This window comes from Podarcis filfolensis, assembly GCF_964270895.1.
Source record: "Podarcis filfolensis genome assembly, chromosome: 3".
NCBI lineage: Eukaryota > Metazoa > Chordata > Lepidosauria > Squamata > Lacertidae > Podarcis > Podarcis filfolensis.
Genome location: NC_139606.1, coordinates 77,219,149 through 77,235,419, shown reverse-complemented (window position 1 = coordinate 77,235,419; position 16,271 = coordinate 77,219,149). Strand labels below are relative to the sequence as shown.

The 16,271-nt window shown below is 42.8% G+C and overlaps 2 protein-coding genes across 6 annotated transcripts in view; one reads left to right on the top strand and one right to left on the bottom strand.

Moving 5' to 3' along the window:
- Positions 1 to 238, top strand: part of HEATR1 (HEAT repeat containing 1) — a 37,245-nt gene extending 37,007 nt beyond the window's left edge. The window contains exon 45 of the mRNA XM_083606143.1: positions 5 to 238. Coding sequence (XP_083462269.1) covers positions 5 to 93 — 89 coding nt within the window. The 3' untranslated portion in view covers positions 94 to 238. The remainder of the gene's footprint in view (positions 1 to 4) is intronic.
- Positions 156 to 15,014, bottom strand: LGALS8 (galectin 8). 5 transcript variants are annotated; one of them, XM_083606094.1, is made up of 10 exons: positions 14,897 to 15,014; positions 12,528 to 12,654; positions 11,335 to 11,423; positions 9,953 to 10,163; positions 8,195 to 8,314; positions 4,251 to 4,307; positions 4,142 to 4,171; positions 3,108 to 3,196; positions 2,522 to 2,687; positions 156 to 1,632 (listed from the first exon to the last, which is right to left on the bottom strand). In XM_083606094.1, the coding sequence occupies exons 2-10, from the start codon at positions 12,567 to 12,569 to the stop codon at positions 1,483 to 1,485; spliced, it is 954 nt and encodes a 317-aa protein (XP_083462220.1). In that variant the 5' UTR covers positions 12,570 to 12,654; positions 14,897 to 15,014; the 3' UTR covers positions 156 to 1,482. The 5 variants fall into 5 exon arrangements, with proteins under 5 accessions (XP_083462220.1, XP_083462222.1, XP_083462221.1 ...); XM_083606096.1 differs by having other exon boundaries at positions 4,142 to 4,168; XM_083606095.1 differs by having other exon boundaries at positions 12,528 to 12,648.
- Between the last annotated feature and the right edge of the window lie 1,257 nt (positions 15,015 to 16,271).

Below are 16,271 nucleotides of genomic sequence, written 5' to 3'. Positions count from 1 at the left end.
CCAGATGAATGTGAAGAAGTGGAACACCAGTGCCAGAAGACAATTCAGCAGCTTGAGGTTATTCTTGGAGAACCACTGCAGAGTTACTTCTAAGACTATCCATGGTCTTTTTCTTTTCATCATTCTCAATAATATTTAAACATAAACGGTGAACATTTTTTAATGTTAAACAAGAATTTTAATTGTATACATTTTTTCCCACTCTGAATTGTGATATTAAAAAACATTCATTTATAAACGGTTGGACACTTGGCATTTATCCTTTCTCTGGCTTGCGTAAACTGGATGCGTTCTTCACATTAGGAAAGTGTGAGGTAAAAACACATCACCCAACTTTGTGCCTGAAGCAAAAACTCTTCTGTATCACATCCTGCTGCTGACAGGCAGCTGTGACAGCTGATACTTCATCTAAATTCTGCAGTAAATCTAGCTCTTGCCTCAACCCCCATGAGGAAACTAACAGTGTCCTGGCCTAGCTGTTTAAATAAAATCTTCTGCCAACTTGGTGGAGCTGAAGAGGAAACTTCACTCACTACTTGGGCTTATCTCTCTGTGACCTAATCTCGGCTGGTGGCATTGTTAAATAAAAGGTTTCAGGTAGACCAGGGAAGGGGCATGCATGGGCCTCCATTTGTTTGATTATACCTCCTCATTCCCATTGGCCATGCTGCCTTGAGATGAAGTCCAACAACAGCTGGGAGGGCCACAGTTTCCCTGCCACTGCAGCAGGTCATTATAGTTCATTTTTTAAAAAGATAATGCCATGACTTCCAAAATTCTTTAATTTTCTCTACACAGCTTCACAGAAGTAAAATTTTAATTCTGCACCCTTCAGAGCTATTCAGCTGAGAGAGAAAAATGGACCCTTTGTCTCTAATCTCTAGCCCTAAACCCCAAACACTTATCTGGTACAACAAAATAGGAACTTCTCCATTTTAGTCATGTTTTTGTGACAAAAGACACCTCTAACCATTGAGACTACTAATGGTGCCCTTCATGAGAATATGTATTTTCCAGTACAGTGCAACCAGTTGAGAGTATATACTGGTTATAATTTCTAGAAATGTTCTAAAAGCATGAGAAAGGTAAGAACATAACGAGTTCTTTTGAATCTGCTGTACCTTCCGTTACCAGCAGCAGAGTTAGCTTAACAATATAGTCTTCAAATTCACTAGTTGAATTTAGCATACACAATTTTAGTAACAGCAGCTGGTAACTATTTATAACTTAACATTACACTGTGAATCAACAGTATGTTTATTCTGCAAGCTATGGTTAGTTTTTAGATATTATGTCAGTTGATTTCCATGGACAAATACAGAAAGGTTTTTGTAAGCAACCTGCATCCAGTATATATGCATTTTTTGCTGCGGCCAATGGATCAAGTTTAATGCTGCTCAGTGTCCTCAAGATTAGAGGAAGGGATTCAAGGAGACCTTTCTAAAATCACTTTGAGAGTAACACACAAGTACTGCATCACGGTTACCAGCTCCTCACATCCAGCAGTCGAAGGTCCCCACGGATTTCCAGGATGCTGATCTTTCCAAGTTGTTTGAACCGGTGTTTGTACTCTATGGCATGCACACCGTTGATCGCAATGTTGTACTGATGGGCCTTGCAGAGTATTATCAACTGAAAGTTATAGACATTTGACATCCTTAGTTAAATTAAAAACATTCAAAGTTATGGGGTGCGTAAGATAGGAGCATCTGCAAGGCGAAGGCTACAACCTACCCAACAACTAAGGATGGCCATGTTTGAGGAATCATTTACAAGGTAGGATAGTTCGCAACCATAATATTCAAATAGTTTCGGAACATGTTTAGAAATAGAAACTTTTAAGACTATAGGATGCTGTGTGCTGAAGCTACAGCCTCTCCTTGTGCTGCACCTGTGAGCTACCTAGCAGCCTTGCAGGCAAGGGGAAGGGAATATGCGACAAAGGTCCTATCTGCCACACTGCTTAAACTGCTGTGACATAAACAGCTGTTTGTGCTGTATTAAGTTGATGCACAGACCGAGGCTGGCAGAAATCTGTAGTGTGAGTCTAGTCATCCTATCACAGTTCAGTCCTTACAAAAATATTCCATGATCTGCGCAAAGGAGGTATAGATTCCAAAACATCACCATTCTTGCCTGAGTCACTGGGCACAGTGTATTTCTACTTGAATCGTCCTGCGACTTCAAACATGTCCCTGCCATCTATGATAATCAGCTACCAAATTCTGCACGTCCATGGTACATGCTCCAGAGAAAGAAAAATGGTAGAGAGTACTCATAACTGTCTAGAACTGTTGGGATTCCAGCTTCCATCAGCTGCCACCAACAGGATGGTCACTGATGATGGGACTTTAAATCCAAAAACATTTCAGAGGGCCAGAGTTTAGTCTCTGTGGGAGAACTAATGTTACACCATATTCTCCTCTACCCAGTCCAACACTATTTTTTCATCCCCTGCAAACGTCTGCATTGCACATACTGCAGCAGATCACTGCTGGTCTGTATTTGTTTAATTAGTTACCTCAACATACATTCCTGGAGCGAAAGGAAAATGAGGGATCTGCTTTTCTTCTTCTCCCCAGCTGCTGTCCAGGTAGGAATTTCTCACAAAAGCTTTATCTCTTATTCGGGGATTCAGATGCAGAGCAATGTCATCTGAGTCACTGGCTTTAAGGTTAATGGCAAAGCTGTGAACAAAATAGTAATGTTAAGCTACTGCAGCATCGCTATCATACTGGACAGTGGTGGGAATTACTGAAAGAAGTCAGAAAGTACTGCTATTATGGTTTACAACAATCAGTGACAACAAAGGTTCTGATTAGAACTTGCAATTTTTTTAATGACTTCTTTTATTTACACACACCAACAAAAACATTTTCAAAAGCAAAATAAATCAGAAATACAGTGAAAGGGTTCCAAGGCGGTTGCTATGTTTTATCCAGAGCATGTAGGTTTCTGATTCTTAAGACTTCCGAGAAGAACTTAGTCATGATACTTTGGATTATGCTATTAGTGTATTCTAAATACACAGAGAGAAAGAGACCAAAAACAACAGCATGTTAAAACAGCCTAAGAAAAATGACAAATGCCACTCTGATTTTACTAACCCATTTGCTTTTTCATTAATTTCTCCTTTTACGACAATTGTTCGCCCAGGCTCAAGAGGAGAATGAAGTCTTGCAATGTAAGGAACTACCTGAAAATGTAACCATGCTTAGAATTATTATTCCAAAATTAATGGACTGAAATGTTTCTCTCAAAACATGAATCCTGTGATCAGTTTTTACACCTGCCTCACCGTTCATTCCATTTTTGGATGACAAGCAAACATAAAACAGGTTCATTTGGACTGTCCCTCTTTATTTTGACAATACATTTATCCTTTTACTAATTCCTCAGCTCTTCCTCTCATTACCTTATTGATTTTTTTAAAAGAGTGTTATATACTGCTTAGTCTACAAAACCCTCCAAGTGGTTTACATCAAACCTTACGTTCACTGGTGTTTTTAATGAGGTACTCTCCTACAAGATTTATTCAAACTTTAAGTGGCAATCACAATTCCATCAGGTGCAACTGTAGCTCCCACAGTAAACATGGGAAGAGGAACGCAGAGTGGGAAACTGCAGCCAAACAGTGCTTCCCATCACATGACCTATGATGGTGAGAAAGACACATATTGCATGTTTACTGCAGGAAATCAACTGGGGTAGCCATGGAAAAATACAGTTGCATAACATGGCTTGAAGAATAAGAATAAATTTATCAAGTGTACACTCTCTCATTAATAGAAGAAGAAGAAGAGTTTGGATTTGATATCCCGCCTTTCACTCCCCTTCAGGAGTCTCAAAGCGGCTAACATTCTCCTTTCCCTTCCTCCCCCACAACAAACACTCTGTGAGGTGAGTGGGGCTGAGAGACTTCAGAGAAGTGTGACTGGCCCAATACCCTAGCAAATAGTGAAGGGATGGAGAGACAAGACTTTACCTTACAAAAATTATTTCAAAATGAATGGCCCCTTAGCAAGAATGAGGCTACACAATTCTGCATCAAGGGGTCATGTGAAAAAGCTCATCTGTGCCCACTCCTTAATAACTCTTGCATTGTGTTTCAAATGTGGTTTACATGCCAACTGATACTTACAAACTGTGACGCATCAGGGACTTCTTCCTGCTGGAAAGAGAAAGAGAGACTTTGCTATAACCTAAGAAGAACAAAGCTGTGAACCTAGCCAGATAAGAAGAATACCTACATTTCCTGCGTTTGTCTTTGTTGCCCCTAGCAAGGATGGCTGAGAGCCTTGCAAAGACTGCAGAGAAAAGACAGGTTGAGAGATCAACACTCACAGGTCACAGAAAACTCACATAATGAGCTGTCATCTCTGAATATCTTTCTAACTGTGAATGTTTCATCAGCAAGCTGTTGAAAGAGAGATGGTTTTTCATTGCTTTAAAACCAGTGTGGGAAACTGCGACCCTCTAGAAGTTGTTGGATGAAACCTCCTACATCCCTGACCACCAACCATGCTGGCTGGGGCTGACGGGAGCTGTAGTTCAGCAACATAGATAGATAGATAGATTCTTTATTGTCATTACACACGTGCAACATTGCACAAGTGCAACGAAATTGGATGCCATCCCTTAAAAACAACAAAAGCAAAACAACAACAACAACCCACAAACCACATTCCAGCCACACCCACACCCCCACCCATCAATCTCCCAAGTCACACTATCGAGTTACAGCATTCAAAAGGGCCACAGCTCTCGGGTAGAAACTGTTTTTCAGTCTATTTGTCCTTGACTTGATGTTTCTATATCTCCTGCCAGACGGCAGTAGTGCAAACAGACTGTATCCCGGGTGAGATGAATCCTGCAGGATGTTGTTTGCTTTCCTAAGACAACGGGAACCGTACAATTCTTCCAAGGATGGGAGAGGTTGACCAATAATCCTTTGTGCTGTGGTTATGACCTTCTGGAGCACCTTCCTCTCCCTAGCTGTACAACTGGAGAACCAAGCACAAATACAGTATGTAAGAATGCTCTCTATGGAGCCTCGGTAGAAGGACACCAGCAGTCTCTCACTCAGATTGTTCTTCTTTAAAAGTCTGAGGAAATAAATTCTCTGCTGGGCCTTCTTCACCAGAGCAGTGGTATTTGCGCTCCAAGTCATGCCCTGATCGATAGTTACTCCCAAAAACCTGAATTCCGCCACCCTCTCCACCCGTTCCCCATTGATATACAAGGGCTGAATGTCCGCCTTTTTTTTCCTGTAATCCACCACTAATTCCTTGGTCTTAGCCGTATTAAGAGCCAGATTGTTCTCTCCACACCAAACACAGAGCCGCTCCACCTCGTCCCGATAGGCGGACTCATCCCCTCCTGAAATGAGCCCTACCACCGTAGTGTCATCAGCAAACTTGATGATTTTGTTGCTGGAATAGATGGCTGTACAGTCATACGTATAGAGAGCATAGAGCAGGGGACTCAACACACAACCCTGTGGTGAGCCGGTGTTAAGGCTAAGGGCTGTGGACATATGTGACCCTACTCTAACCCTCTGAGAACGTTCTGACAAAAAATCCAAAACCCAGAGACAGGTGGAGTTGGAGAGTCCAATCGCCTCTAGCTTGGACACCAGTCTATGGGGGAGAATAGTGTTAAAAGCTGAGCTAAAATCCACAAACAGCAGCCTCACATAACTCCCCGGCTGCTCCAGATGGGACAGAGCAGCATGGAGAGTGGTGGTGATAGCGTCCTCTGTGGATCTATTTGCCCTGTATGCAAACTGGTAGTTGTCAAAAGTTGATGGAAGACAGGAAATAATATGACGGCGCACCAGTTTCTCAAAACACTTCATGATGATTGGAGTCAGTGCAACTGGTCTGTAGTCGTTCAAACTACTGATTGTGGATTTTTTGGGCAGAGGGACAATAGTTGACGACTTCAGGCAGGGTGGGACAATAGACTGGTGTAAGGACTTGTTGAAGATCTTAGTAAAGACCCTCGCCAGCTGATCCGCACAGCCCTTCAACACCTTTCCAGTGATGCCATCAGGTCCAGCCGCCTTCCTCGGATTCACCATCCTCAATACCTTTCTCACCTCATGCTCCTCTACCGTGAATGAGGAGCCCCTAAGGGCTGGTGGCTGTAATACCGGCGTCTCAGGTGGCTCCTTCTCGAAGCGAGCAAAGAAGAGGTTAAGCTCCTCCGCCAGCAAAGGGTCACCGTCGACAGCACCAAGGTTAGGTTTGTAGTTGGTAATGTGCTGAATCCCCTGCCACATCTGTCTTGTGTTGTTGCTCCTTAAATTATCCTCAATCCTCAGCCTATAATCCCGTTTTGCCTGTCGAATGCCCCTCTTCAAGTTTGCTCTTGCCACACTGTAAAGCTGCACCTCGCCTGACCTGAAAGCCCTGTTCCTTTCCCGCAACAGGCCCTGGACCTCTCTATTCATCCAGGGTTTCTGATTGGGATAAAACCGGATGGATTTGTTTACTGTGACAGTGTCTGTGCAGTGATTGATATAGCACAGAACTGCCGCCGTGTGCTCCTCCAGGTCTGAACGATCGAAAATATCCCAATTAGTTCTCTCAAAACAGTCCTGCAGCTGGTGAATAGCACCTTCAGGCCAGATTTTAACAGATTTTAATATTGTGGGAGCCCGTTTCCTGAGTGGGATATATGCTGGTACCAGGAACAAAGACATATGGTCGGACTGGCCCAAGTGTGGCAGCTGTAAAGCCCTATAGCCGTGATTTACATTCGAATAAACTTTATCTAGTGTCTTGTCCCCTCTTGTGGGACATTTCACATGCTGATAGAGCGTTGGGAGCACTGTTTTAAGTTCTACATGGTTGAAGTCTCCCGCAATGATGTGCACAGCTTCAGGATACTTGTCTTGCTGGCTGCTGATAAGGCTCTGCAGGCGTCCCAAAGCCAAGTTGGCATTGGCATCTGGTGGCACGTACACACCAGTTAACATAACAGCTGTAAACTCCCTAGGGAGATAGGCTGGTCTACATTTAACAGCCACATATTCCAAATCCGGTGAACAGTGACTGCCCACAGTCTTAGAATTATTGGACCAGCATTTGTTCACATATACGCACAGCCCCCCTCCTCTAGTTTTTCCGAAGTCCATGCCTCGGTCATGACGATGTACCACCCAGCCTTCCAACTGAATAGCTGTGACTTCGTGATCAGGCATTGGCAAACTCGGCCCTCCAGATGTTTTGAGACTACAACTCCCATCATCCCTGACCACTGGTCCTGTTAGCCATGGATGATGAGAGTTGTAGTCCCAAAACATCTGGAGGGCCGAGTTTGCCTATGCCTGATCTAGAGGGTCACAGATTTCCCACCCCTGCTTTATTAAGATGGTCCTCAAACACAATAGCAAGGCAGTGATGATCCAGCAGGGGCAGATCGCACAACTTCTTCTATAGAAGGTCACCACATAGGCACGAAGTCAAATGAGGTAGACTGACTAATGCATTGCAAGGATAACCACTTCCACTGCCACTGCCACTTCAGTGATATACCAATTTGTGTGGAGAGAATGTGGAATCACTTTTTCCAAAGCAACACAGGCTCTTCATTATTTCTGGACTCTCCATAGGCAATATCATGCAGACACATTAGGCCCCAAACTGTTCATGTTAGTAGTTATATAAATACTGTGCTCAGGGTACAATATTTCTCACTGCCCAAGTCACTGGGCAATTCCTCTGTCAAAAATCACACACTGCTGCTGCAGGCAATATTTTCTCCCCTTCCTAGCTGGGAGTGAAGCACACCATCAGATCTATTCTGACCTATCCATAGCTGCTCTTTACGTGTTCCACCGCAGCATGAAATTGTAAGCAGTAGAAAAATGTCTGTAATATAGACAGGCAATGTGGAGCCACTTTGATGCAGTGGTTAGAGTATTGGAGTGAATTTGGGGGGACTCATGTTCAGATGCACACTTGGCCATGAAGCTCACCAAATGACATTAGGCCAATCACTAGCTTTCAACCCAACCTACTTAACAGAGTTGTGACGAGGAAAAATGGGGGTGGGAAATAAATAATATGTATCACCTTGGAGGAAGGGTAAGATAAGCTTAATACTATCTATCTATCTATCTATCTATCTATCTATCTATCTATCTATGCAATCCCTAAATAGGTTGCTGCGTTATTTAATAACTTACCGCATTTGACACAAATCCTATCATATTGACTTGCACATTTCCATATATTCCAATTGTATCTATTTTTTCAAGGTTAAGCCTATGCTTGTAGATCAACAAGTGCTTTCCATTTACAGATACCTAGGAAAAAATAGAAACAAAAACACACAGCTATTTCACACAGTTGTGGCGAAAATATGCTATCATCCGAACTTTATATTTATTCATGCAAATGCATCTTAGTTTAAGTTCTTTTGGCATGCAACTGGCTTCCAACAAAGATGTTGGCAGTTTCTCATTTTTACATTTCTGAAAACAAATAAGGCGCCTAGATGCAACTTTTCACAATATTCTCTGATTCAACTGTCTCAAAATGCTTGGTCTGCATGCTCTGAAAGCCTGGCATGTAAGTTATTGAGCTGTCAGCAGTAAGTCCCAAGGACAACACAAACCCAAAAGCTGGAAGGACAATCTGTCTTCTAAAATTGTGTCCGCACACAACTAGTATCTTTCCATATACTAATTGCACAAGGTGGAAGCGCAATAAATCAGCACTGTATCCCAGGTTTTGAGCTTCGTGTCCTGGTTTTGTCATGGAATGACATCTATCTTACTGCAGCTTTGCAAAGGTTTGCTATTATTTTCAGCTAACGAAAATTGTCCATTTCTCTTTTTGGCTGCTTCCTTTGCTATTGGCACTTTTCTATTTCTTTGTAATCCCCCCCCCCCCAGCTTGAGAATATCACCACTGCACCCATTCACCCAAACAGCTTACGAATTACAGCTGCCAGCAAAAGCTAAAATCCTGGTTACTTTACGAAACTCAGACACTACAGACACTTTATCATCTTCACATTTTCTCCCTCTCTTTTGGCAGTATACTGCATCCAATTTATCAGGCAGATGTATGGGCGCCATTGCAGCATTTGTTAATGTTAAAAAACAAGACAAAACCCCCCCTGATCCTGCAGTTTTTAAGAGAAGGAATTATGCGTTCATGAAAAATGGGTGAACAATTTCTTCAACACTGCCTTTAAAATAAAAAAGTGACAGGTGTGCTGGTAAGAAGACAGCTAATGGCAAATTGTGAGAATAGGAGACACATTCTGAGCAGAAATATTTGTCGTTAGTTGCATTCAGCTCCAAATGTAGTTTTTTGATGCCTGAATACAATCTTACTAGCAAGTGTTGGTTCATTAACCATTGCTGCCTCCCACTTCTTGTCTCTCTGGTTTACTGCAACCTACGCACTACTATTAAACCAGTAGTTTTCTACATGTAAGATAGGAAAGAGTGGATCCTTGCAGGAAATGGAAAACCTCTTCCTCCTAGCTAAATGCTTCATAGACCAACAGGTAAGAGTGCCATCCTGACGTATTCTGTACCATGCAACTAGTCTGCATGGCTTACCCCTTGTCAAGAAACAGTGATACCATCCTCTTTATCTATTATGTTTTACAACTCTATAATTTACTATGACAGTATGTTTTATTCACATCAACACAACTTCATCTAGAAGCAAAACAAAAACAAAAATTAAACCCTGCAGTGGCTATAAAGAGCACTGATCCACAAACACTCAAGTTGTTTGAAATGGAGCAATTCAGGCAAATTTAAGCACTTCTTAAGTTCTACTAATTTCAGTGGGAGAGTTAAGCTCTTAAATCCTGTTGAAACCAGTGTGACGTCAATGCCTGATTTTGGCTGGATTGCACCCTCTGTGCTTTTGGGCATGACAGATTGGCTAAGTAAGTAAGTAATCAGCTTCTAATAACTCACCTGGAATTTATCATGCAGGACCATAAAAACAATCTCAAATGGCTTTCCTTTTCCAAAAGGCATTGCGTGAGTTATCTCTTCCCAGCCCCATCTTTCATTTTGTAGGGTATTGCAAACGATGCAACCAGATTTTTTGAAGCGGGGGTTGAAATGAAAGGCTACATCAGCCCGAGGTTTTGTGCTATTGCCACACTGGAAGTCTATCTGGAACCTGGCAGTAAATTGAAACACATCGGTCAATTCAACCCTCCCATAAGCAACATGCAACAACTATCTAAGGCAGGAGAGGTCAACTGCATAATTGCTACCTGTGAGAATAGGGTAAAGGTAAAGGGACCCCTGACCATTAGGTCCAGTCGTGACCGACTCTGGGGTTACAGCGCTCATCTCACTTTATTGGCAGAGGGAGCCGGCGTACAGCTTCCAGGTCATATGGCCAACATGACTAAGCCGCTTCTGGAGAACCAGAGCAGCACACAGAAACGCTGTTTACCTTCCCGCTGGAGCGGCACCTATTTATCTACTTGCACTTTGACGTGCTTTCGAACTGCTAGGTTGGCAGGAGCAGGGGCCGAGCAACGGGAGCTCACCCCGTCGCAGGGATTCGAACCACCTACCTTCTGATTGGCAAGTCCTAGGCTCTGTGGTTTAATTGCTTGCTCTATATTCCATGTCTGCTATATGAATCCAGAAAATTGAGCTGGATAATAGGAGCACCTAACTCTTAGTTTGGCTCATGCTCATGACAACACAGTCACATTGGCAGAGGGCTTAGCCATAGCTTGGTCACTGGACTCACAGCTGAAGATACCAAACTACTCTCAGCAAGATGAGAATACAAGCATCAGTTCCACCTTTCAACTTCTGATACTAAAGATGGTGTATGAAACACAGAAAGGCTCTTTGTAGTCTATATATGTCCATGTCATAGATGTAATGAAAGCCATTATTATTATTTTTTAAGTGGGTGTGTTCATGGCTATGGCACAGGTCACTAGCAATTACCAGAAATACTACCCCCACCCCACCCCAAAATCTAGTGAACATTTTAAAACATTAATTAATATACACATACATTTCAGTCATTGCGTAAGCCAGACTTCTTGCATATTCACTTTATCATGACCTTCATTTAATGTTCAGATCTTAGGAGCAGAAGCCAATTACTTTCCCAAGCCGTGCATTATTTGAAACCTATGATGTTGAAGCAGCAAGTGCTTCCAGCAATTTGTAACACTTCTCAAAAGCTTTAATTTCATATGGATTTGTTGCAACCATTTCAATATGTGAGGGAACGTGTTCTGCTGTCATTTCTTTATGTGCTTGCCTTCCACCATCACCTACCAGAGGACTATTTATAAATATCTTATTTGAACTCTTACCTTTCTGCACTTTCTGGGACGGACCCACGTATGACCACAAGCTCTCCAGGCAAAAGACCCCCAATTATAGTACCAGCATACGGAATACTCTATAAAAAGAAGAGGGAAATGGAATTATTATGCTTCAGGCCTGGGAAGAATAAAAATGAAATTTATACATAGTTTATTTACATTATTAGCCTTTCCTGTATTTCACTAACCAGGACTGAACAAAAGCAGGTTTTGAACAATTTTTGTTGGGGGCGGGGGGGGGGGATCATAATTAGCAAGATCTACTAGTTTCCCCAATTCAGAGAAACTCTTTGCTGGGACACAGTCTAAGGCAGCTGGCATACTTATTTGTTTGAATTGACCAGTGTAAAACAATAAATCTCTTCTAGTAACTGGTGGGTGCATTATCCATATACAACAGGGGTTGCCAACTCCCAAGAGACTGCGATCTACTCACAGAATTAAAAACTGGCAGTGATCTACCCCCTTTTGGGGGGTTCAGCTCCAAGTTGTTGAGCTTTTTTTAGGTAGGAGGAAAGCACAGATTTTTGTGAATTCAAGCCTAAGCTCAAGGGAGAAAGTTTACTTGCTGAGTAAAGTCCATCTTCCGTTCTGCAGATCATGCAACAATGGAGGGTGGGACCGGATTCTATTTTACCAACACTAAGGAAAGGGACCCAGCGATCAACCGTGGTCTACCAAGACCTCCCGGGGATCTACCAGTAGATCACAATCGACCTGTTGGACATCCCTGATACACAACATGGGCTTGGGACCTAGAGCAGTCCCAGGACAAAGAGGAGACATCAAATTAATTTGGACTAGATTTCTAATCCTCACCTATGTGCCTTTCTTCTCCAAAAAGATAGATGTACACACAGAGCTCTGAGAACTACTTGTCCACACTCCTCTAGCTGCAAGCCTAAATACTAGGAAGTAACTTTGAACCCATGGGGCTTCCTTCTAATTAAACTCGCTGCTATCAGACTTCCCCCACACCCTGGCCATTAGCTTCTCCTCTCAGCCCACAATCACATAGGACACTATACTTCTGCCAGCCCTTCTTTCTCTTCATCCACTTTGTCTTTGGCCTAGTTCTCTAAAATTTCACTTCACTTTTACTGTAAAACAAGCTTTCTTTAAGGTGAAATGACAAAATCTACAGGTGTCAAAAGGAAAGAAGATGAACAGGAGATAGTTACCGGGTTCTGGACTGTCTTTTGAAAATTGTCCAGGGACATCATTTTTCTGTCCTCTAATCGAAGGAAGTCTTCAAGCTCTGTAGGACCCACTGTGTGGGTCTTGAATGGCAATAAACAGCTCCTGAAACTAAAACCATAGAGCTTTGGTATAACTGAACACAAGTTAAGAGAAAAATGGGTACAGAAAGAGTATTTTTGGAGATAGCATTCCACAATTGGAGCACCATAACAGAAAAGGCCCTGTACTCTCTTGAACATGGGGGGTACGAGGATAAGGTCTCAGCTGTCAATCTCAGTATGTGCACAGGTTATAGGGTAGTAGGCCAAACTTCAGAGGCCTGAAATGCCCAGTAACCAGGGGTATCTTATTGATCCAGCACAAGGATTCAGATGTGTTCAGGAGAAATCCCATGCATATTTAAATCAAGAAGCTTCCGAATGCCTACCATGGTCAACTGTCTAAATAGAGGAATGATCAACATTCCATTGTGTACGTATATTGCACAATGTGCTATGTGTACCATATTACCCTTTTATATATGTTCCTTGAGTACAATATAGTGCAGTGGTACTTCGGGTTACATATGCTTCAGGTTACATACACTTCAGGTTACAGACTCTGTTAACCCAGAAATAGTACCTCGGTTAAGAACTTTGCTTCAGGATGAGAACAGAAATCATGCTCTGGCGGCGTGGCAGCAGCAGGAGGCCCCATTAGCTAAAGTGGTGCTTCGGGTTAAGAACAGTTTCAGGTTAAGTACGGACCTCCAGAATTAATTAAGTACTTAACCTGAGGTACCACTGTACTTTTCATAATTTGGGTCTTTCTGATGTCTATATAGGGACCGTCACTGAAGTCTGTACTCTCCCTAATGGCCATTTCACACATTACATAGAGAATGTTTGGCTAGGAAACAGCGAAGCAGTATATATCATTCCAGTGGAAACTGCAGAGCTGTTTTAGGAAGTAATGGTATGAAGTAACATATCACAAGGCATGCACATCATTCTCAGGGAAAGCAGATGAAAGATCAAAGTCCAACTTGCGAATATTGAGAAGGGGAGTTCAGGGCAGAGCCATTCCAACCTTTAGCGAGGCAAGTGAGGTGCGCTAATCATCCTTTGCTAATTGCAGCCTCCAGTTGTGGGTGTCTTTGGCTACATAGTATATAGTACAACAAACTGCATCCAATAATAGCTTCCTGACAAGTATGCCTGTATGATGCACATTTGCAAATCCTTATTTATCTTATTCACACCATCAGTTTTAAGCAAACACTTTGAAATGCAGAGGTAGCCCAAACACAAATATATCTTTATTGTACTTCTGCATCTTTTCTGGAAGAGGATTACCAGGATGGGAAAACATAATAGCTCAAGTCATGGATGAGCAGTCTAATACTGTATCTTGTTACCAGCAAAAGTTCTTCTTTAGCTTGAAGAGATCAAATCAGCACAGTTACACAGAAAAACATTTATTCAGAATTAGGCTCCACTGAAATCAATAGCTGTAATGAGGATACTAAAATAGTGTAAAGTCAACCATCCAATAGGGATGCGGGTGGCACTGTGGGTAAAACCTCAGCGCCTAGGACTTGCCGATCGCATGGTCGGCGGTTCGAATCCCCGTGGCGGGGTGCGCTCCCGTTGCTCGGTCCCAGCGCCTGCCAACCTAGCAGTTTGAAAGCACCCGCAAGTAGATAAATAGGGACCGCTTACTAGCGGGAAGGTAAACGGTGTTTCCGTGTGCTGCGCTGGCTCGCCAGATGCAGCTTGTCACGCAGGCCACGTGACCCGGAAGTGTCTGCGGACAGCGCTGGCTCCCGGCCTATAGAGTGAGATGAGCGCACAACCCTAGAGTCTGGCAAGACTGGCCCGTACGGGCAGGGGTACCTTTACCTTTTTACAAGCATCCAATGGCAGAAATGCTACCACAGCATTTATGAGTGGCTTTTGAATTGCACCCTATCAACTCTATCCTGAATCTCCTCGGAAGAAAGTTCAACATATTTCAACGGAGCTTTTATCAACAAATGTATATTTAAGATCTAGAAACTTCAGATAAAACAACAGGGTTTCAGCTTGAGAAATATATTGGAGAGTAACTGCAAAAGTAATGTGTAAATGAACTCCTTAGAAGTAAAAAGTAAATAAATTGCAGCACTTCCTAGAGACACGGATTTAACTTTTGCTGGATTTGAGGTACTCTTTTAAAGCACGCACTTATGTTTATAGAAACACACAAAACTCTGCCACCAAAAAATATAATAATATCTCGTTTCCACAACACTACGCGCAGTTCTTAAGGTTTGGAGGGAATACTCTCAGTTTCCTCACTTTACTTGGGATTATGTGCATCTTCCTCTTACCTTTATAAACCCGTATCCATCGGAAGCGTTCGGCTCTTGATGTTCACGCCATTGAAACTCCTCGCACTGTTTAAAATGGTTCCTCGGGATTCTTCTATTTCCTGGATCACATACACCAGCATAATGACGTCATCCACTTAGCTCCTCCTCCCCTTAAAGGACCATCATCTCACCCGGAGTGGTCGAATGATTAGAGAGGGTCTTTAACTAAATCCCCAAGACTCCCGACTCTCACCCGCTTTTAGCCAATCGTGTCATCCCTTATATTCAGGCATGGCCAAACTTGGCCCTCCAGCTGTTTTATAATCTTCTACGATGACTAGTTATAGGGACTGTTAGGAAAGTGTGGCTGCACCTCTCCGCCTTCCCCAGACTCTCCCCCTGACAGCAATTCCAGCACGGTTGATTTCCTTCAGTTGACTACATCAGGCTAATATTTGTGTATTATTGACTTTTGTTTTCATGCCTGTCTGTGTCGTATTAATGACAGTGCGACGAGAGAAGGGGGAGGGTGGAAGACGCCCTAAACTGCATCTACTAAAATTCAGTTCTTGGAGAAAAAATATTATAACTTCTTATATGACTATATTTTCATCCCATTCAAGCTCCTGTTCCCTTTTAACGGGATTCTGCAGGAAAAGTCACTCGTGGGTTGTTTCCAACAGTACTACGATCTCTCTCCATTTCTACAAAGAGGAGCATTTCCAATCTCCAGTTCTGTCTATTGACCTAGAATAAGTCTTCACTTTTTTTGGTCCCTTCCCTTCCTCTCTCTGGCAAACCACTGTTTTGCTTTTTGGAGAAAATTTTGCGTTTTGCTTTTTTGCAGGCAATGCAAACAGGTGCACTTCGTACCCTCGCATCCCCGCAGCAACCTACCCAGTTAGTAAACATTGCTGAATGTGTTTGAGTTACAGTTATTACGATCGGCTCCACTGAGATTAAAGTGCGTTCTGGTCTTTTGGGCGTCCGGTTAAGACTTTTTCCACCACCACTGCCACCCCTAGCCTCCCCGCCCCAGTCCGTCCTCTCAAACAGCACAGGCTGGTCCACTAGGGCAAAAGGGACACTGGCCCTCACCTCAGTCTGCAAACCCCCCACCCCCGCCCACAATGCTTCATCAAAAGATCACAGGGAGATTCACCATAATAGCAAACGAAAACAATAACACACACACACCCCGTACAGTTTAAAAGGTAATACTATATATTGTTTAAATAACCAAAGTCCTGGGAGAAGAGGAATGCTGGATTTTATAATTTTATTTTTGGGGACCTACCCAGAGAATATATTTTAACTACAAATGTAGTTAATCAATAAAATACATAATACAGTGGTGCCTCAGGTTACATACGCTTCAGGTTACAGACTCCGC

Excerpts from the sequence above, each read along its gene's own strand:
- LGALS8 (XM_083606094.1), bottom strand. The coding sequence starts at position 12,569 with ATGATGTCCCTGGACAATTTTCAAAAGACAGTCCAGAACCCG. Across the intron at positions 4,308-8,194 it reads TAGGATTTGTGTCAAATGCG|TCTTTGCAAGGCTCTCAGCC; the intron begins GTAAGTTATTAA and ends TTTTCTCTGCAG. Across the intron at positions 1,633-2,521 it reads CTCCAGGAATGTATGTTGAG|TTGATAATACTCTGCAAGGC; the intron begins GTAACTAATTAA and ends TATAACTTTCAG.